The sequence below is a fragment of the Sceloporus occidentalis genome, unplaced genomic scaffold (assembly GCF_023333645.1).
Source record: "Sceloporus occidentalis isolate IW3139 unplaced genomic scaffold, rSceOcc1.0.p SCAF_1, whole genome shotgun sequence".
In the NCBI taxonomy this organism is placed as follows: Eukaryota; Metazoa; Chordata; class Lepidosauria; order Squamata; family Phrynosomatidae; genus Sceloporus; species Sceloporus occidentalis.
In genome coordinates, this window is record NW_028316981.1 from 279,424,550 (window position 1) to 279,447,480 (window position 22,931).

At 42.5% G+C, this 22,931-nt stretch overlaps 1 protein-coding gene across 1 annotated transcript in view; it reads right to left on the minus strand.

Moving 5' to 3' along the window:
• ARSB (arylsulfatase B) overlaps positions 1–22,931 on the minus strand; it is a 122,736-nt gene that overhangs the window by 49,201 nt on the left and 50,604 nt on the right. Inside the window, exons 5-6 of the mRNA XM_089484697.1 lie at positions 21,141–21,384; positions 13,365–13,435 (exon numbers count right to left, since the gene is read on the minus strand). Of these exons, the coding sequence (XP_089340823.1) occupies positions 13,365–13,435; positions 21,141–21,384 (315 nt within the window). The remainder of the gene's footprint in view (positions 1–13,364; positions 13,436–21,140; positions 21,385–22,931) is intronic.

A 22,931-nucleotide genomic window follows, 5' to 3' on the forward strand; every position in this document is an offset into this window, starting at 1 on the left:
GAAAGTTTCCCCCACTCCAATATTATATAACAACCTGAAACAAATGTTAAAGGGAGACATGGATGCAGAGTTGGAAAGGCTATATTGTCTGTACTGGAAAAAACAAAGGCCCGGAACAGATGGGCGAGAAGAAGCACCTTCCAGCAGCTTTGGGGACATGGCGTTTACATGATGCACACCCCCAAAGCAGCCTGAAGCCACTCCGATGCTGCACTCCATCCTTGGACTGGAGCAAAAAGGAGCTGGGATAATTCAACTTCTTGTGGCATGGTTCAGGTCCTGCGGTGGCGACCCACTTTCAGCGTGGGCCATGCAGTCACCGTGGTCCCAGCCCACTTGTGGCCGGAGTGGCCTCAGGCTGTCTGCTCCGGGCCAAAGTTCTTCTTATTATTCACCTTCTGCAGTCTGACTGGCAATGGCTCCATGGACCAAGATCCAAATACAGTATTTCCTTTTCTGACAGAATTACATCCACCAGTGGGGCACCCCATTCACTCCCAATATGATCTGGATGATTTGAGGATTTTGGCGCTCCCCAGTCTAAAATAATCCAAAACAATATTTTTCAGAAGAGCAGAAGATAGCAAAGTTCCATTGCATGAGCAGTACCCCACCCACACACTGTTTAATGTACTGCTCATGCAATCTACATAAGGCATGGGAATCATTCAATTTATGTGGTGTCCATAGCCATTTTTGTGGTATGTGGGGTCTCCCAGAGGAGTTTGCCCCCCCCCCCCAATTATTTGTATTTTTTTAAAAATTGGAGACTCACAGTTTTAGGACCAGGAGTTTTCCACCAAATTAAGGATCATATCATTGGAGGGGATGACCTGGCCTCCAACGGGGCCTGAGAATGGAAGAATGGAAGAATGGCCCCTGGATATATAGAGCTTGGTTCCCCTTGTGTACATATTTAGTGAATATCTCCACAGGATTACAGACGTTTTAAAAATTTATTCCTACATGCCCTACAAAACTGTACATCTTAGAATGGTAGAGTTGGGAGAAACCTCAAGGATCATCAAGTCCAAATCCAATCCCCTGCCATCTTCCCAGAGTCTGTCTGGAAGAGAAGGCATGGAAAGGATGCATTAGCAGAGGAGGTCTTCAAAACATCATCCTCCATACAAAGAGAGTAGCTGAACCAGAAATGAAGGACTAATATTTTCCTCCCTTAACATGCATAGTAAACTCTTTCATGGGGCTAAAGTTATACAGACAAGCTCAGCAGCTATTCTGTCTTCTAAACAAGACGTTTCATGGACTTAAACATGTGGGTAACCTTGTAACCACATAAACAATGGGCCTTGGGTATGCCTATAACCTTATCAGCCTACTCTCTTTGTGCCTATATGTGCTCCTACCCTGAAATCAGACAAAAAGGGCATGGATCCAAAATGCTACAACTCCTATAGTTTCAATGGCCCTATACAGACAGGCCAAAATAAAGCTGCTTCGGGCCACTTTGGAGCTATGCTATTTAAATGATGCATGCGTCCTAAGAGTCCAGAAGCTGCATCAAAAGCTGTGCTCCAGTCCTTAGGACTGGATTGTGGCTTTGGCGTGGCTTCCGTACTCTTAGGGCGCATGCATCATTTAAATAGCATAGCTCCAAAGTGGCCCGAAGCAGCTTTATTTTGGCCTGTCTGTATGGGGCCAATGTTTCAGATTCAACTATTCAGCAGAAAAAGACCACATGAGCTTTGTTAAGATACTTATTCTTCTCAAATGATGTCAGCTGCTAGCAGTGCATGAAGACAGAGTGTCAGGCTATTTTCACTCTCTTAAAAAGAGATAATATAGATTTCCCCCACACGTTTATATACACAAAAAAGCAGTAACAGCATCTTCTCCGACTGAATGTTAGTTCGTTTTATATCAGTTTTATATTTTCCCTAACAGTGAAAAGAAATATGGATGGTACAATTCAACTGGGCTATATAATAACTCACAGAACCTTCTTTTAGCCTTTGTGCAGCCTGTGACAAATGGAGCCCAAAGGAGCTAACTGTCCCATAATCAAGACAAATTCTTCTGGTGTTTCCAACATATGCAATATATAATGTCAATGGAATTCAGAGATGATTTATTATAAACTAAATATCCACACATTATAAAATATTATCTAAAAATGAAGTTGGCAGTTCCACAATAAATTATGGCACTCATACAGCAGAACACAGTTGTGGAGATACAGATGAATATGACATCAGAGACAGCATATGCTATCTTCTGGAACAATGTAGAAACTTCACCAAGTGCAAAATCTACATAATGCTAGAAAAAAGTGTCATATCAAATACAATGACTGGTGATAGTGTTGAGAGCAATGGCACCCTTCCAGGATGGGAATATGGTACAGTGCAAAATAATAAAGCTCCCAGGCCAAAGAATCCTATTGTTACCATAAGAGAAGAGCATCCATTTGGTAACAAGCTATGCAACAAAAATGTCCTAACTCAGTGGTTCTCAGACTTTTTACCCATGTGACCTCCTTTCCATTTTCATGTGAATATCACACCTCCCTTGAAATATTGTATAGATAAAAATATTTTGCTTATGTAGCGTGCATATATTTGTTCATCTCACAGATAGCATCTATGAAACAAACTGCAGAAATAATCCAGTTTGAGACTGCTTTAACTGCCCTGGCTCAGTGTTAGGGAATCATGCAAATTGTAATTTATTGTGGCATCACAGCTCTCTGACAGCGAAGGCTAAATGTCTTACAAAACTACTATTCCCAAAATCCCATAGCACTGAGACAGGGCAGTTAAAGTGGTCTCAAACTCCCAAGGCCACCCAGCTGGTTTTCATGGCTGAACTGAGATACAAAACCCTGGTCTCCAGAGTCCTCATCCAACATTCAAACAACTACACCATGCTGGTTCTCAAAACCAGGCAGCAGCGTGAATATGCCATTCACTAGGACAGTAACCTTAAGCAGTGTTGCCAATTTCTGGGGAATTCCCTGGAATCCGGAAATTTAATTAATTTCTTTCCGGGGATTTTGACTTAATATTCTGGCAAATACTGGGGAATTCCAGGGATTTGGGTAAAACATTCCAGGGAATATCTTTGAGGCTTGTTGGCAACACTGACCTTAAGTTCTATTGAAAGACTGGACCATAAACTGTTACAGAATCTGAGATGCCACAAGTATCGTAATATTGCAATTATGCTACAGTTTACAAAGGGAATATAATTACACACACGCACACACACTCAAGTAGAACCAGGCAAGAAATGGGCTAAGGAAAAAGCATCAGGAAAATGGTAGTCATGGTATGGCATGTTTGGTTTCCCATGAGAAATGATCTTGATCAGGATATCAGAGTAGCACAATTCTCATTTTTTTTCTTAAACAGGAATGTTCATTGGCATTGCCACCAAAACACAGAAGAAGGTAAAGAGGGTGAGATAAGTTATTGTCACATTCAAGTGCAAAGAGGCAAACAACACCACTGAAAGAGCAATGGGAAAAGAGTCTCCAATGCTATTTCTGTAGCCCCTGACATCCACACAACTCTGTGTGTGTGTGTGTGTGTGTGTGTGTGTGTGTGTGAGAGAGAGAGAGAGAGAGAGAGATGGTGATCCTTGAAGCATTTAGGTGTGACAGTTTACCTTTAAAGAAACATGCACTCTCCTAGCACTGTGATATGATAGCCCTATTTTTAAATACTTGAAGGGATGTCACATTGAGGAGCGAGCAAGCTTGTTTTCTGCTGCTCCAGGGACTAGGACCCGGAACAATGGATGCAAGCTCCAGGAAAAGAGATTTCACCTCAACATTAGGAGGAACTTCCTAACAGTAAGGGCTGTTCAACAGTGGAACAAGCTCCCTTGGAGTGTAGTGGTGTCTCCTTCCTTAGAGATCTTTAAATAGAGGCTGGATGGCTATCTGTCAGGGATGCTTTGATTTAGATTTCCTGTATGGCAGGGGGTTGGACTGGATGGCCCTTGCTGTCTCTTCCAACTCTATGATTAAAAAAAAATGGTTTCCAATACCATAAGAGGAATTCTAGTTGTGTATCGTTTTGTTTTCATCTTGTCTGGTTTTGGCATTTCTGACATTCTGTGAGGCAGAAAATTGGCTCTGGACCTCCCAAAATTGTTCACCCTCTACTTTAGAAGCTCCTGATAAAACTGAGTTAATTTTTTAAACTTTAAAGTGATAAGAATAATGTTTTCTTGCCAAGGTTTTGACCATCTCTAGTTTCATACATGATTTAAAACGCCACTTGGAAGTATATTGGCAGATTGTGATTAACAACCCTCAACTCCAACTTGGATTTAGTTATTCTCATGACATCATTCAGGTCATTTTCTGAAAAATAAAATTGCTGATAACAGAATGCAGACCTTCAGTGCTGCTCTACAATAGGCCATGTAGAAATGACTGCATGGTCAGAAATATGTTTGGTTTAGCAGTTAAGGGAGTTTTGACTCAGATCCAGTTGGTTTTTAATTCAGATGAATCACTGAAACTTGATAAAATGCCATAAGACAATGTAAAAGAAAGCAGACCCTTCACAATGGAAGACCTGACATCATCCTCACAGCTGCCAAGCCATCAGTAACTTGGTTTTTGAAGGAATGAAGCAAAGTTATAACAAATGTGCATATGTACATTTTGCAATAATTCTCCCCAGTGTGTGTAAATCCACTTAATTTGAAACATACACCTATCATGTGATTGTATTCCTGTATATGAAGGGTGTGTAAAGTGTTGCTCTGTGCTCATATGTGGCCCGAAGATCCCCCAAGCCTGCCCTTTCACTCTATATGAATATAGCACTATGATCCCCCTTTGTCATGTTTGAATCCTATGCAACCCTGGAGCTTATAGTTTGGAGATACACCAGAGCTGAAAATTCTAAATATCTCTTCCTAAATTGCAAATCCCAGAATTTCATAGGATATTGCCACGGCAGTTAAGGTGACATCATAGTGCTATCATTGTGTAGTATGAGTGGGCCTATCGTTTTAATAAAGGAGAGTGGATTATCTCTCTTGGAAGACTTGGGGAGTAACAATTCATTTTTCAACAGGTCACAGGCATCTCTTCTACTGTTTAATGTATTCTTATTAATTATAATCTCAAAACCAGAAATGGATTTGTGGGCAATTCTGGTTTTGTTTTCATTTTTGATACTATGTATGGCTGCCATGGATCTAAATATCCCAAAGGCACCAGATCCTGTCTGAGCTTGGAAGCTAAGCAGGGTCACCTCTGGTTATTACTTGGATGGGAAAGTGCCAATAAATACCAGGTGCTGTAGGAACTAGCAAAACTACCTTTGAGTATTGCTTGCCTAAGAAAATCCTGTGCAATTCATGACATTGCCATAATAGAAAAGTGACTTGAAGCCACATAAACACATACACACTTGCGTACATGGGGTGGTAGAGATTCCATCTCTTTCTCATCACAAGTGAAAAATCAACTGGGGGCTCTGGTAGGTCAAGAGGCAATACATAAATGACTTAAATAAATAAATAACCTTGAGGAGAATGCTTATGAATTGAAACAGATGGGAAGCAGAACAGTTAATTAGTCTCTTTTTGCAATGCTGCCCTTCAGAGTTGTAGCTTTCCCAGGTTACTTGGTTTGTTTATTTTTTTAAGCAAAAAAGGAAGTACAAAATGCAAGTGACTGGATGCATAGTTCAAACCACTGTTTTAAAAGGAAACAAAGCAGCAAGGTGTGCTTATAATGTTTCTGGTATAGACATCCCACTCAATGGGAAATATTTAAGCTAGATGGCTAAAAGGGAGCCTTCCAGCAGCCAAACAAGGTATGTTTTGGATACAGTTATTGTTGTTGTGCACCTTCAAGTCATTTCTGACTTATGGCGACCCTAAGGCGAACTTATCATAGGGTTTTCTTGGTGAGATTTAGCTCCCACTGAGGCTGAAACTGTATGACTAGCCCAAGGTCACCCAGTGAATTTCCATGGCCAAGCAAGAATTCAAACCCTGGTTTCCAGTAATACAATCAAGCAAATGCAATTCTGTTCTATTTTTGTACTTGAAGCTTTCTCAATGGAGTTTGACATTTTAATGTAGGTTTAATCTTGTTGGCATACACATACGCGCAGACACTCTAGTTCTCAGGGCCAACATTGGGCTGGGTCTAGCTTGATTGCATTTAATATGTAATTAAGGTGTAAGATTTGTGGAATTCCAAGTTTCATCTTGGAAACTAAGCAGGGTCAGTCATGATTAATAATTGGATGGGAGACCACCAATGAATACCAAGTGCTGTAGGCTACATTTTAGAGGAAGGAACTGTCAAAATCACCTCTGAGTATTCCTCGCTCAAGAAAATCCTATTAAATTCATGGGGTCTTCATAGTTTGACAGTGACTTGAAGGTACATTACCTTTAGAGGTGGTTTTGTTAGTTCCTTCCTCTGAAATATACCCCTCTCCATACACAATGTTTGTGGCAGATCCATTTGTTCATCCAGACCAGGTGTTCTTAATGTACACCAGGACAGGATTCAGATGAAACTAGAAAGGAAAGGACAGCCTGGTAAAGGGACTGCAAAAATAAATTCTACATCCTCCAAGCTTGCTTTGGCTCCAGATTATAATAGGATTTATTTATATACCGCCCAATCACTGGGAATCCAAGCAATCCTTTCTAAGTATCTTTGGTCTCTGCAATCAACAACAGGATAAGTGGGAAACTGAACACTCCTCGTAGTCCACCATTCACAGCAATTTACTCTAAGTCTTGTTTACTTCCTACACTTTAGCTAGTTTGAGGGAGGTGGGAAGGACTGGAGGAATGGACATGGGGATGGTAGTCATTTCCCCTCACCCAGTGTCCTTTTTGACACTAAGAATAGCTATTCCCATACAAGAGTTAGGTCAGGATTTGGTTCAACTGCATTTTGGTTCAGTGAGGAAGTAATCCTTCTGAAACTATAGTATGAGTTTCATTTCAGGTGAACGGATGCTTATGGGCTGAGTATAGTGGGCATAGCAACATCAATCCTCTCAGAGCCATCACTGTGGGGTGAGGACTGCACCAGGTGACACCCTAAGGTGGGCGGACTCCACTGCTCCCCAAACATTTGCCTTTGGGCAGAAATGGGCTGTGTCCTTTTAAAATACTGAAGACATTGGGTGAGTGGGCTGGGGCTTAATGGAAGGAGAAAGGAGATGCCCCAGATATATATATATATATATAATCTTTAAAACATTTTTTAAAAAAAATCTTTACGAACATCACATCTTAGTGAATTTTCACTTGAACTGCATGAAACTACGTACATGTACATGCATTTAAGTGGTGCATACGATATTGTAATTTAAAGGTATAATTTCAACTTTGCTAGTTGTTTACATCACAACTATTACCAAGTAATATACAGGAATTAAAATTAATGAGTAACACTAGTACGAAAAACATTACAAAGGATTCTATATGGTGTGGAATGGGAGGAGGTCAGTGGGAGGGGTGCCACATGTTACTGCACTGGGTAATGCCAACCCTAGTGATACCACTGAATTCTCTTACTCCACCCACTTTTATTTGAATGGAGACATACTGGATTGCAAAAGAGGGGCCCCTGTTGCAAATGGACTTTAAATTTCCTGGACTTTGAAAATCTCCCTACTGCCGCATGGCCAGAAGGAGGAGGAGCCTACCTGCAAAAGATATCCTCCCACCATAACATCTTCACTAAGGACTGAAACAACATGCAGGCATCTGACCAACATCTCCAATTGTTTTCCCCGCCCTTCTGTTTGGTTTGTAACATCTTGCCTGAAGAAGAAGCCCATGGAGCTTCAAAAGCTTGCAACAAATATATTGTGCATTTTGGTTGGCCAATAAAGGTATCACCGATGGATTTTTGTTTGTATTTATTAAATGGCCAAAACAGCTACCCCTGAATGTTTTCCACTTTTACTTGGTTTGTTACATGGTTCTTCTCACTATCTCTTAAAAATGTTTCAGCCTTCTTCAGAATGACCTGTTATTGTTGCCACAAGCAGTGCTTGAAAAAGCAATGGAAGCCAGGGGCAGAAACCCTATACTTTCAGCATGGTAAGGCTTTAAACATTCCCTTTCCCATCCAAAATAATGCAGACGATTCTGCCAAAAGCTTTTGAACATACTAACAAATTATGGAAAAGCCAAATTAATGTTCGTCTCAGGCCTGACTGCTCCTATATATTTATGCAAGAAAAAAGGTTAGCAATAGATGGCCTGGACACCAGATGCTTGTGTGACAGAAATAGAAAGGATGTCAGCAGGATACATGGATGAAGATGAACATTTTAATAATGATGTGGTGGAGATCTTGAAGTGTCAATGTTCTGTGTAGGATATGTATAAACCTCACCTATTATTATGGCTCAAAACGCACTAAGGAAGAACACTCCTCTCTTGTTATTCCCACAGAGATATAAGGGGGATATAGACAGGCAGCTCCATGTTGCCTGCCTTTACCCCTCATCGGTGCTGCACCAAAAAAAAAGAGTGGCTTCTTTTTAGGAGTGCCATAATGGCACTCGCATGCCCTGATGCAGCTGCTTCCGATGAGTGCTGTTTGGGCACACAGACGCCCATGTGTCATTGTCACATGCCCCATGTGGTGTGGCCGTGGCAAGATGGTGCATGGGCAGTGCTAGTAGGGCTGGGCATGTATATACACCCAGCCTTCCAGAGCCAGGCCGGCGCTTTGTGCCAGTCCGTACTGGGCCATAGTTGTGAAGCCTAAAAACCTTGCAGGGTATGTACTGAGAGAGTAATTGGCACACAGTTAAAATATGGTGTTGGAAATGAATGGAGCACTAAATAGACAAAGGAATCAAGCCTAGAACTTAAGATGACTAAATTGAGTCTGTTGTATTTGGGCATATCATGTGAAGATGTGTCAATGGAAAAGACAAACTTTAAAGTAGAAGACAGTAGGAAAAGAGAGACAGCACCACAGGTGGATTGTTTCTATAAAAATGCCAAAGTCCTGAGTAACAAGGTTACCTTTTGGACTACGATTCCTATTTGTTAGCCAGCATGGGATTCTGCCCTGTACATACAATCTTTTTAATCAGACAGTTCCCTGCCCTCAGGCTTACAATCTAAAAGACATGACACAAAAGGAGAAGGGAGTGGTGGTGGGGAAGGGGATGAGGTCCAGCAGTTCTTCTCTACCTATGAGGCCTGGACCAAGGCAGATGGACTGGAGGGATGGCTTCGTTTCTTGGAGCTAGCCTGGCTCTCTCCCCCTCAAGATGGTGGATGAAGGGAGGGCTTGTCTTCTTCCAGGCAGGGCCTGTTGGAGCTAGCCTGCCTCTTTCTCCCTCAAGATGGTGGATGAAGGGAGGGCTTGTCTTCTTCCAGGCAGGGCCTGTTGGAGCTAGCCTGCCTCTTTCTCCCTCAAGATGGTGGATGAAGGGAGGGCTTGTCTTCTTCCAGGCAGGGCCTGTTGGAGCTAGCCTGCCTCCCTCTCCCTCAAGATGGTGGATGAAGGGAGGGCTTGTCTTCTTCCAGGCAGGGCCTGTTGGAGCTAGCCTGCCTCTTTCTCCCTCAAGATGGTGGATGAAGGGAGGGCTTGTCTTCTTCCAGGCAGGGCCTGTTGGAGCTAGCCTGCCTCTTTCTCCCTCAAGATGGTGGATGAAGGGAGGGCTTGTCTTCTTCCAGGCAGGGCCTGTTGGAGCTAGCCTGCCTCCCTCTCCCTCAAGATGGTGGATGAAGGGAGGGCTTGTCTTCTTCCAGGCAGGGCCTGTTGGAGCTAGCCTGCCTCTTTCTCCCTCAAGATGGTGGATGAAGGGAGGGCTTGTCTTCTTCCAGGCAGGGCCTGTTGGAGCTAGCCTGCCTCCCTCTCCCTCAAGATGGTGGATGAAGGGAGGGCTTGTCTTCTTCCAGGCAGGGCCTGTTGGAGCTAGCCTGCCTCCCTCTCCCTCAAGATGGTGGATGAAGGGAGGGCTTGTCTTCTTCCAGGCAGGGCCTGTTGGAGCTAGCCTGCCTCTCTCTCCCTCAAGATGGTGGATGAAGGGAGGGCTTGTCTTCTTCCAGGCAGGGCCTGTTGGAGCTAGCCTGCCTCTCTCTCCCTCAAGATGGTGGATGAAGGGAGGGCTTGTCTTCTTCCAGGCAGGGCCTGTTGGAGCTAGCCTGCCTCTCTCTCCCTCAAGATGGTGGATGAAGGGAGGGCTTGTCTTCTTCCAGGCAGGGCCTGTTGGAGCTAGCCTGCCTCTCTCTCCCTCAAGATGGTGGATGAAGGGAGGGCTTGTCTTCTTCCAGGCAGGGCCTGTTGGAGCTAGCCTGCCTCTCTCTCCCTCAAGATGGTGGATGAAGGGAGGGCTTGTCTTCTTCCAGGCAGGGCCTGTTGGAGCTAGCCTGCCTCTCTCTCCCTCAAGATGGTGGATGAAGGGAGGGCTTGTCTTCTTCCAGGCAGGGCCTGTTGGAGCTAGCCTGCCTCTCTCTCCCTCAAGATGGTGGATGAAGGGAGGGCTTGTCTTCTTCCAGGCAGGGCCTGTTGGAGCTCGCCTGCCTCTCTCTCCCTCAAGATGGTGGATGAAGGGAGGGCTTGTCTTCTTCCAGGCAGGGCCTGTTGGAGCTAGCCTGCCTCCCTCTCCCTCAAGATGGTGGATGAAGGGAGGGCTTGTCTTCTTCCAGGCAGGGCCTGTTGGAGCTAGCCTGGCTCTTTCTCCCTCAAGATGGTGGATGAAGGGAGGGCTTGTCTTCTTCCAGGCAGGGCCTGTTGGAGCTAGCCTGCCTCTCTCTCCCTCAAGATGGTGGATGAAGGGAGGGCTTGTCTTCTTCCAGGCAGGGCCTGTTGGAGCTAGCCTGGCTCTCTTCCAGGCAGGGCCTGTTGGAGCTAGCCTGCCTCTCTCTCCCTCAAGATGGTGGATGAAGGGAGGGCTTGTCTTCTTCCAGGCAGGGCCTGTTGGAGCTAGCCTGCCTCTTTCTCCCTCAAGATGGTGGATGAAGGGAGGGCTTGTCTTCTTCCAGGCAGGGCCTGTTGGAGCTAGCCTGGCTCTCTTCCAGGCAGGGCCTGTTGGAGCTAGCCTGCCTCTCTCTCCCTCAAGATGGTGGATGAAGGGAGGGCTTGTCTTCTTCCAGGCAGGGCCTGTTGGAGCTAGCCTGCCTCTCTCTCCCTCAAGATGGTGGATGAAGGGAGGGTTGTCTTCTTCCAGGCAGGGCCTGTTGGAGCTAGCCTGCCTCCCTCTCCTTCAAGATGGTGGATGAAGGGAGGGCTTGTCTTCTTCCAGGCAGGGCCTGTTGGAGCTAGCCTGCCTCTCTCTCCCTCAAGATGGTGGATGAAGGGAGGGCTTGTCTTCTTCCAGGCAGGGCCTGTTGGAGCTAGCCTGCCTCCCTCTCCCTCAAGATGGTGGATGAAGGGAGGGCTTGTCTTCTTCCAGGCAGGGCCTGTTGGGTTGCATCTGCATGGCATAAATAATCCAGTTTTACACCACGTTAACACCCATGGTTCAATGCTATAAAATTCTGGAAATTGTAGTTTAGTGAGATATTTAGCCTCTACTGTCAGAGAGCTCTGGTTCCACAGCAAATTACAGTTAACAGAATTCCACATCGTTACGCCATGGCAGTTAAAATGGTGTCAAATTGGATTATTTCTGCAGTGTGGATGCAGCCTAAGCGAGAAAACAAACTAGCTAATCAAAATAAATACCATAAGAACAAAGCCAGGAGCTATAGTGAAGGAAAAGAGGCACAGCTTGACAGGAGAGACTTGTGGGTTGCATGAGGGAGCCTCAGAGGCTGGATTTGGTTGCAGGAGAGTGGGAATCCATATACCTGGTTTAAAGACATATGATGCAGCAACCTTGCTAAAACCTGACTTTGGAATAGTTTTTTTTTGCTGGCTGGATTTTTTTGGGTGTTTTAGCAGATCTGCATGGAATACACCTGAAAGACCAATGTTTGCCTCCTTGGTTTCTTTTGAGGAAGGCTGGAATTTAAATAAAATATGGACAAAAAGTATGGAGCATGGAACACACACAAGTCCTCTCATGGCTGACTCCCTCATCTCAGTAGTGATGACTCTCACATCCAGCAAACCATATGGCATAAAAAGAATTCCTAGGGACTCCTGTATGTAGCCAAGAGGAGGCTGGGTACTGGCAAGTCTTCCAGGTTGTGCACAGTGTGCCAGCTGCTCCATCTGGTGCTTCATATAACTTTTTTGTGGGAGCAGAAATACCAAAAATATAGTCCAAGAATACTATGTATGACTTTGGAGGCAGTGTACTTTTTGAACTGGCCAAGAGCCAGAGTACATTTTCTTTCCACCTTTTTCCTTTCCCTTCTATGAGGGCCTGGCCAAGAGCTACTCCTTTCATTCCCTCCCTCCCTCTCTCTCTCTCTCTCTCACACACACACACAAATTGCACACCCTTGTGCCACTGTTTCAGACAAGAGGTCAGGAAGCAACAAGGCACACCACCTCTGAGGCAGCGTGGTTTCCCAGTTCAAGTCCCTGGTCTTTTCCCTCTCCCTGCTTTGCTTCCTGCACATCCAGTTTGGAAGAGGAGAAATGGGGAAAAAACAGTGCAAGGCAGCCCTAGTCACAAGGCCTGGGAACCGGAGAAGGAAGGACTGCCATCTGTGGTTTTGGACATCCTCTTTGTTATTACGTAGTAATTTCATTGCGGAATTTAGAGAGGGTGTGTAAAAAGGGCCTGTTGCAAGGAAATTTTCATAAAAGAAACCCCATAGTGAAAGGCTTAATCTCTGGCCAAAAAATAAGAAGAAAAAGAAGGGGAAAAAATTTAAACAACAAAAATATAGCTGGGAAGAGTTGTAAAACTGACATCATTTAGCAGAGAGGCAATACTGGCAAAAACTTCAACTCATGTGATTACACTACAAAAGCAGCCATGAGATTTAGAATCTCATAGTCGCATTTGAAGCAACACTTCCCTCTGATCTCCACCCTCCATCTGCAAGGTCAACAATTGTACTTTATTGTATATGAAGCAACATATGTGCGCATATACATAGCTATCAGGAGGTAACTCCTCAGTACTGGAGGCAGTTTGGTCTCTGGCATCGTGCCACACTAGGTACTGGAGGCATGTGGTTATCTGTCAACAGTTCCACATTCAGCCTACATTACATTTTACATATGAGTAACTGTGGGCCACAAGAGAATGCAGCAAACTCTGGGAATGATTTAGAGCATAGTTAACTGTGCTGTGCAGATGAGATCACTACAACACTTTATGACAAAGTGGTAGAATGGCTGTTGTCCAGCATTATTTAATTTCTCCAACCAGAGAAAAATAAAACCTACCTTAAGAGGGGATCCCACCCTCCCTTACAATACTTTGGCTTCAGAGCTATCTCTTAAGAGTTCCAGCAGTTAATCACAGACTCACATGGAGATGGATCCACAAACATTGGGTCTATGTTATGAAGCAGCTCCTTCCTGGGTGATGGTTCTCCTTCACTAGAACAAATTTATTAGGAAAAATATTAAATTTATTTCTATTGTACATGGTTTTATAGTAACAGATGCATACCATTTTAATGCTTCCTGTTGTGATCTTTCCTAAGAACAATGGAAGTCTGTTAACCAATTAAATATATAAAGCTGCTCAAATTGGGTGCAGTATAGTGAGTGTCTTTGGTCCAAAACACACTGCAAAATTAATCCAATTTAACCACTTTAATTGCCTTGGCTCAATGCTAGGGAAATCTCGGAACTGTAGTTTTATGAGACATTTAGCCTTCTCTGTCAGAAAACTCTGGTGCCACAACAAACTACAATTCCCAAGAATCCCTAGCACTGAGCCAGGACAGTTAAAGTGGTCTCACACTGGATTATTTCTGCAGTGTGTTTGGGACCTTTGATCTGTACTGGGAAGTGTAGCTTCATTTATTTTTTTTCAGGATGAGTATACTGTTCTTCATTAGAAAAAATGAATACTTAATGAGATTTACACAAGTATCTATAAAATTTAACAAGTCGATACAGGAGAGTTTACAACACAGTAATGCTGTAACAAAGAAAACACTAACACAAAAACCAAATCAAGAAAAAAAGCATGCCTGAACATTTTACTTTTTAAAAATGACTAAAGAAAGCTAACATTTCCAAAGCTGAAGTGCCACCAATGAGAAGGCCTTTATTCATATTGACAGATTTAATCACATGAGTAGAAGTATCATGGAAGAGGGCCTCTCATATATTTTAATAAATTGGGTTGAATGGCTTTATACATTTGCAATTAGAACTATGATGTAGCCAGATAATCAAAAGGCAGGCAGTGCAACCAGTAGACTAGACATCTTAGATCAAGGCAGACATCGGGGTTGTTCTCACTGGCTTATACACCGGTTTACAAATCGAATCCAAGGTGTAGCGTTCCTACTGAAACCCGAATTAACTCTAGAACAGTTCTAGATTAACCCGATATTGTTTCTACTACGGTTCGAATCTGATTCGATTTATAACATTTAATCCGGGTCAGAGGCCTATAAACCGGCGTAAAAAAATAGAAGGGTCAACCCTAGTATTTTTCTTTGATTCGGGATAGGAATCGGAGTATTTAAATAGGAACGTTTCGGCCTTTGAATCGGGTCAACTGGATGGGAGGAGCGGAGCGCGATGGGCTGGCCTGGGGGTGTCACCCTCTTTGGTCTCTTTCTGTATCGCCAGCGCCATTTTCTTCCATTCACATAGACTTTCCCCCGGTGGATTGCAACCTCCCCTCTGTGTGAAGAGAGCCATTGAACACCATATGTAACGGAGAGAGGCTGGATGCACAGCGATCTGGGGGGAAATAGAGCCTTTCCTTCTCTCTTTCCCAAATGGAATCTGGGGAGACATAGGAAACCCTGGATATGTGTGTGTGTGTGTATTCCAACCCTGGGCTTTGGATGCAGAGTCTCTACCCACTTAAACCCACTGCCTTCTCCTCCCTGATCCGATTTGGCAAACACACACACACACACACACACACTATAGAAAGATAGATAGATAGATAGATAGATAGATAGATAGATAGATACACATGTTTATATATGAATACTCACACACACATGCATATATATATAAACACATACACACACAAACATAGGTATATACACACATACATATTTGTGTGTGTGTGTTTGCACGCATGTATATATACGCATATGAATGTATATTTGTTTGGGGAACCGAAGCTCTTTCCAGAGGAACTATGGGATGGGTTTTGCAGGAAATCCCTGCTTCATGGCTCCCAAGACAGCCCAGGGAGCAATTCCCAAAGATTCTCTCCCCATGGGGCGGCCAAAGCGAATCTTTCCAGAAAAACTATGGGATGGTTGTGTTTGTGAGACATTTATCCTCCTCTGCCAGAGAGTGCTGGTGCCATAATAAACTACCATTCCCAGGATTCCCTAGCACTGAGTTATGGCAGTTAATATGGGGAGACACAGAAGAGGACGAATAAGCACCTCCTGATTGGTTCTTTTTAAAAAAAAAAAAAACGCAAAATTTATAACTAATTAAAAACGGCCAGGTAGTGGGAACGCAGGTACAGGCTACATCGGTGTATGTTACTCCGAATTAATGTGATGTCATGATGACGTCGCTTTGATTGACAGCCGAAAAAGGTGAGTGCGAACAAAATAACGCTAAAACTGGGTTATATATACACCGATTCATTCTTGAATAGGAACGAAAGCAGATCATTTACAGCGATTCAGTTGGTACATGAGAACGAAGAAAAAAAAGCGATTTGGAACGCGGGATAACACCCGTGTTGTTTTGAATCGGTTTTACCGAAACCAGTGTATTTTAAATCGTTGTAAATCGTAAGTGAGAACAACCCCATCAAGGGATAAGCAGCAACAGTTTGTACCCATTGCAATTTTCAAACATTTCCACAAGACTGTGGTTCAGTATATGTGGAGGATTTTGAAAGCTCTTTAAAAAAGAGAAGACAAAACAAACAGAGCATTATGATGCAGAGACAGTGGAGTGTGTCCCTGCTGGTTCTGTTTGATTTCGTGTGCCTTTTGATACCAATTACCATGGTATTGTTCCTGGCTACCTTGTTGGGATGGGTCTCAGAGGCACTGGATTACAGTGGTTATGGTCCCTCTTGGAGGGGCAGTCTTAGAAGGTAGTGCTGTCAGATTCCTGTTTGATTCCTTGGCCTCTGGCCTGTTTTGTCCCCAAGGGTTCTGTTTTCTCCCCTTTGCTTTTTAACATATACAGTGGGCCCTTGGTATCTGCTGGGGTTTGGTTCTATGAGACCCCATGGATATCAAAATCTGTGGCTGCTCAAGTCCCATTAAATACAAAGGTGTAGTAAAATGGTGACAAAATGACAAAATCAAGGTTTGCTTTTTGGAATTTATATATTTTCTTTGAATACTTTTCAAGCCATGGATGGTTGAATTGGTGGATAAAGCATCTATGAATATGGAGGGCTGACTGTATGTGAAACCGCTGGGAGAGATTGTCTGGAGTTTTGGAGTCCAGTGCCATCAATATGAAGATAATACCCAGTTCTATTACTCTTTTCCACTTCAATCCAAAGAAGCTGTTTCAGTTCTTTAATAGACTAGATGAGGGTGAACCAAACTGTAACTGTTTGGATTACTGTAACATGCTTTGTGTGGAGTCGCCCTTGAAGAATGTTCAGAAACTTCAGCTTGTTTAGAGTTGCAGTCACATTATTAGCTGGGACTGGCTACAGGGAGCACACAACTCCACTGGCTACCAGCCTGTTCCTGGGCCTATAAAGCCCTATAAGATCAGGTCCCAGTAATCTGAAGGACCATTTTCTCAGGCTCAGGCTTTTGGGTGAGACTGGTGTCCTCCTTACTATCATTCTGTAGGCAGCTGGAGACTTTTTTGTGTTGGTAGGCATTTGAGGACTGAGGGCAGATTGCTTATGGGGGAAGGGACATTCAGAATGTGCTGCATTGATTGTTTGCTTTCTTTTTAATGATCATGCTTTTAATAGCTTTTAATTTCATTGTTACTTTAACTGTATTTTTAAACTTTTGTTATGATGCGACTTTTAAAACTGTTTCTGTTTTAATGTTTCTGAGCCACCTTGAGTCTCAGATTGAGAAAAAGCTGGGATAGTAACAATACAACAAGAATAACAGCAGCAACAATATGGTAACTGTGACCTCTTAGGAAGTTCACAGAATCAAATGGCTAAATACCCAGCGGTTTATGAAACACAGCACAACTCTTTGTTCCCCAGTGCAGGAGGCTATTCAATGCCCAAGGCATCGCAAGAAATGCCTGTCCAACTACATAAAATAATAAAAACATCACTGCAGGCAGGCAAAAATAGTTTAAATAGCTCTAATAGAAAGCTGTTGTAAGTAAGTGATGCATGACAGATTCAAGTAAGGAGGAGACAGTGGTCAATTTCATTTGCCCGGTTACAAAACTATAATTGCTGCAGATGTTTTTCTTCCATGGGGGGTCTACCAAGAATTCTATATATCACACAATGCACATATCACACTTCTAAAACCCAGACACTTTAATCCAATCTATTAAAAACCTAGCCATTATCGTTTCAATTAAATGCCCTCACTGAAACAATAGAAGGCTAAAAACCGCTTTCTGCATTGCTGATAGCTTAATTAACCAATTATCACCTCCTTCACCTTGTGTACTTTGGGATATTGAAAATGAGTTACTTTTGAGTAATGCCAAAATGTATCTGGTTACATTCTTTAAACAGGGAGTACACTAGGGAATTCTGGTTCTATTGCAAAGAAATATGAAATGTTGGAGGGGAAGAAAGTCAACATGGTGTAGTGATTTAAATGTTGGATTACAGCTGGAATACTAGGATTTGAATCCTCACTCAGTCATGGAAACTCATTGGGTGATCTTGGGCAAGTCACACTCTCTCAGCCTCAAAGGAAGGCAATGACAAGACTTCTGAAAAATCTTGCCAATAAAACACCTTAATGGGTTTGCCTTAAAGTTGCTGTAAATCAGAAATTACTTAATGGTGCATTACAACAGTAAAAACATAGAAAAATTTTGACAGATAACACAATGGACATATGTGACACTTCATGAGGTTTTTGATTTATGAGAAGCTGGATTATTACTCTTTTAGGTCAATCAACTTAAAGCAGTAAATAACCAAGAGGTTAATCTTATCCTAATTACTAATCTCAGCTAATGCAGACTCAGTGAAGCAATGGGATTTACATTGTTGTTAAGTGGCCATTTAGCAATTAATTTGATGCAGAGGTGGGCAACTGCCAACGGTTGGGGATTTTCATTGATCTCCTGCAGGACTCTGAAGAGCCACACTTCCCCTTGGAATTTTCAAGCTTTTTGAAATTTTTCTTACAATTTTTCAGCAACAACAGCAACACTCCAAAACAGACATATAAAACATGGGTAGAAATCACGTGACCCTCCAGATGTTGTACTACAATGTCCAGCACTCCTAGCCAATGGTGAAGAAGGCAGGGAGTTGCTGTTCAGCAACATTTGGAAGTTACTACTAGTGGCCCAATAGTTGTGAAGGGTTTCTTTTTTGGCCATGTTTAATATTCCCTAAAGCTATTTGGGGCCTGGTATATACCTCCCCGAAAGGGCGGGCTTGAGGCGGCCAGTTTTCCTGTGGAGGAACATTGCAATAGCCAAGCTGCGTGGTGTCCCTAAACCCCCCCAAAAATGGGTTCTTCTTGGGACACCGCACACACATCACGAGTGCACCATTGGTGCACTCGTGAAGTAAGTGATGCGCAGTGACTTCTATACGCTGTCTGTCGCTTACATCATGATGGTGGTCCCCGTATGGACAGGAGGCTACTATTACGCTGCTACCGTGACATCATAGGGTTAGGGACCATGGTGCGTGGTCCCTAACCTTACAATCGCTGCCTGGACGCTGCTACTTCACGGTCTGTACCAAGCCTTGGACTCAGGAGAAATCTTTATTTATTTAACAAGGAAGTAAATTCTTATGTCTTGCTGTCTGAATTTAAAATTGTATTAAAGACTTCTCTGTTCCAGCAGGCTTACCCAGTTGATTTAAAACTATGAATAAATCGGTATATTTTAATCTGAATGATTTTATGTGTAATGGCTGTTTTAATCCTGTGTTTATATGTTTTAATTTATGTGCTTAATTTGAATCCTTATGGTCACTTATATATTGGATTTTAATCTATGTTGTACCCTGCCTCAAGCCCTGGAGAGAGGTGGGTAGTAATAATAATATTAATAATAATTAATAATTGTCAATTCTGGCCTAAATTTATTTGCTAATCCTTAAAGTAGACCCACATTCTACTTTAAGGATTTTCTAATTCTTAAAGTAGAATGTTAATACTGAATGTGTAAATCCCATTGCTTTGAAGGGTCTACTGTATTTTGTTTCAGTAACTACATATACAGTTGGCCCTTCTAATACACTGATTTTTAATACAAGGATTCAAGCATACACAGTTTGAAAATGTTCAAAAAAAGTATAAATTTCAAATATCAAACCTTGATTTTCCATTTTTTTTATAAGGGACACCATTTTGCTATGTCATTATATTTAATGGGACTTGAGCATACACAGATTTTGTTATACACGGGGGAACTTGGAACCAAGCCCCAGCGTATAACAAGGGTCCACTGTAGTGTGTAGCTCAGATTCATTTTCTTTATTATTCCAAAACAAGTTGTGCAGGTGCAATCCAAACTGGGGTCATTGGGTGAAATTTTAATCTCCACAGACACATCCTCCCCTGTTTGGAAGGAGACTAAGGGGCTGTGCAAACAGCAGGGGCAGCCTCCAGCTGCCCCTTTTACAGCCAGATCAGAGCTGCGGCAACCGCATGCCACAGCCCCGATCTGGACTTTCCAGGGTGCAAAAAGCAGCTCCTTTTTGCACCCTGGAAAGGGTGTGATAGCTGTGTCTATACAGTGCTTCTTCAGTGCTGTGTCAAGTGGACACAGTGCCAGAGGAGCGCTGTGACACCGTGTTCTGTGTGGTGCGGCGCACAGAGTCAGAGCATGCTTCATATGGATGTGACGCCCTGACTCCGCCCCTACACCACATTTGCTCTATCTAATTTGCCATGGAAAGGAATAAATTTAAGGGGGTTTAATGGTTGCAGAATGTAGGTTTAAACCTTCCCCTACTCATACATGGTGGTCCCAGTTTGGATTAGGTTTGTGTGTGCTTACTTAGGAGGGAAAAGAAATTGCACTCTGCGTATTTAATTTGGTACGCATTTTAAACTATAGGTAACAGATGATAGTAACTATTTATTTGCCAGAGTTTGGGAAGAATTAGTACCAGACAACAGTAAGCTAGAGGGACAGATAGTGTGCTTGGTTTAAAGCAACCTTTTGTGTTACTAACTCTCTTCTATCACACTGTTTTCCTACTCACTGATTATTCTGTTTGGATAGCTTTAGAAGGGCTACTTCAGAGATCTCTAAATCTGAGTGTAGCTTCTAAATCCCCTCTACTGAAAATTAAGGAGACAAATATCAGATGCACAGAAGTTTAGCTGTGGTTGCTAATAATAGTTATGTGCCGCTAACTATGGCAACCTTATCATGGGGTTTTCTTTGCAAGGTTTCTTCAGAGGAAGGTTTGCCATTACCTTCCTCTAAGGTAGAGAAAGAGAGTGATTTGCCCAAGGTCACCCAGTGGGTTTCCATGGCCAACTTGAATCCTGGCATACCAGTGGAACTCAGACCACTACACCATGCTGACTCATGGAATACCATGCTAGCTTATAATGGCAATTGCAATCATAGTTAGGCATTTTCTGGTTTCATAGACATAAGTGACATTTTCAGCATTTAATTTTTGCTTTCATACATTGATTTTTTAGATACAAAGCAATTTCCAAAAACTCCTACATTTAAAGATGGTCCTGAATATATGTCCTAATGCTTCCCTTTATCCCAGGTCTTCTACCTGCCAGACGTTTGTCAAGCACTTTTTCAAAAACATTATGTTTACCTTCTAATCTCAAAGACAGTTCATTTTAATTTTTGCTAGTAAATTTATTTAAAAATGTCATACGTACCAGCACAATTTGAAAAATATTTAAGAAATGTGCTTCTTTTTAAAGGCATGATAATGGGCTTGGTTTTGCAAAATTTACCATGGCGTATAATGTTTCTGCTTTCCTTTCTAAGGTTTTACTGAAGAAATTACCTGAGTGTTTTCCATATATCAAAGCCATCTAAAGGCTTGGTGCCATTTGTATATCCTCCAGCAAGTTTCACCAGAGTCGGCAGCCAGTCAGAAATGTGGATAAGGTCATGACTTTCCACTCCTTTCCGTTTCAGTAAAGGACTTGCAACGAACCCAGCACCTCTCATTCCTCCTTCCCACAGTGTCCATTTTCTCCCTCTTAATGGCCAATTGTTTCCGCCTGCCAAAGTTTGGCCTCCATTATCTGAAACATATTTAATAAGTAAAAATAAGTTCTGGCAAATATTTATGGCATATATATAAATTAGACAGATTTTTATTAGACATCATATCAGACAAACAAACGCCTAAAGTCAGCATAAAGTTAGCTAAGGGAAACAGTATTCTATCAGAATTCCATTATTTTTTCAGTTGTGCAGGTGGTAGTGCATTAGTTCTTATGGTGCCTAAACACACAATCAATTATGCAACTTATTGCACAAGTAACTGAGCCACCAGTTACACAATAATAGGAAATAGTGCTGGAATGAAGTGTCTGTGAGTACAATATTAATGGCACTAGCAGAATGATACCACTGCATACTTTTCAAGGCATACTAAGCTATATCTTCATGGAGAATACTTGACTAATTACTCTCAGATTCAGTTCTCAGTATCTTCAGTTGATGAAGGAGGCAGCAGACTGTAAGAGAGATGCCTTCCCAAGACTTCAGAAAATTGCTGCCAATCAGAATAGATAATACTGGCTAAGATGGACCAGTCAGTGGCTTTATTGGGTAAAAAACAGCTTTACAATCTTTATTGCCTTCCATCAAATAACTGCACAACCAATTTCATAAACATTCATTGTACTCCAGGTGTGCTGACCCTTTTGATTTCCCCAAATGCAGGAAACTCGACTGCATAATTTGTGTTTTTGAGCAAACATCATAAAGTTTTTTTGACCAATAGCTAAGAAAACCTGTCAATCCTACAGCATCTAATGGGGTTTTGTAGTTTTCCCCCCCTGATTGCACATTTATTCAGTAAATTTATCAATTTACTATGGATATCTATCACATGGAATCACTACAAAACTCTTTTCAGCAGTACGGAGTTTGTTGGTCTTCAACACTCATGTCTGAATTCTAGACTGTATGCAAATTGCACACCAGTTGCAAACTCAGCAGTTGCTTTGTGATTAATTTGCCTAATGAACTCATTGTCAACACACCCCTGAAATCCCTTACCCCCTGCAAGCTCATAAATGATCTGGAGGAAATACACAAGAATCCAAGATTATCTATCCACAAGCAAACCTATCTATGACTTGACATTCTACAACATTTAGAAGTGGAGTGGCTGACTGCAGTAGGTCCAGTGGTCAGTTTTCTGCCTAGGAGTCCTTTTGGGGCATCACAGACTGCCAGGAATGCAATCAGTCAAAAATAGCTGGAGTTCATTTCTGTTTTTGAAGAACTGGTATTATTTTTATGTTATGAGCCTGTGACCTATTTACAAGGTAAACTGCTACTCTTGGGATGTTTCCAAGACAGGCAAATTCATTTTTGGGTGAGGGCAGAAACAGGTCAGTTGCGGCCCTGCTTTAAAACATGGACATAAGGGTTTTGATGCCACAGTTGTCTCCAGTGGTGCATTCCACCACTATAAAGCTTCTACAACTTAAGGAAACTTACTTTTCATATCTGTGTAATGTGAAATGTAATATTTTGCTTTTGCTTGTGGAAGTCATTTCCTGACTTGCACAATGCATTAGGACTCCACCACACTCCCTTACTCACTGTTCCCCTA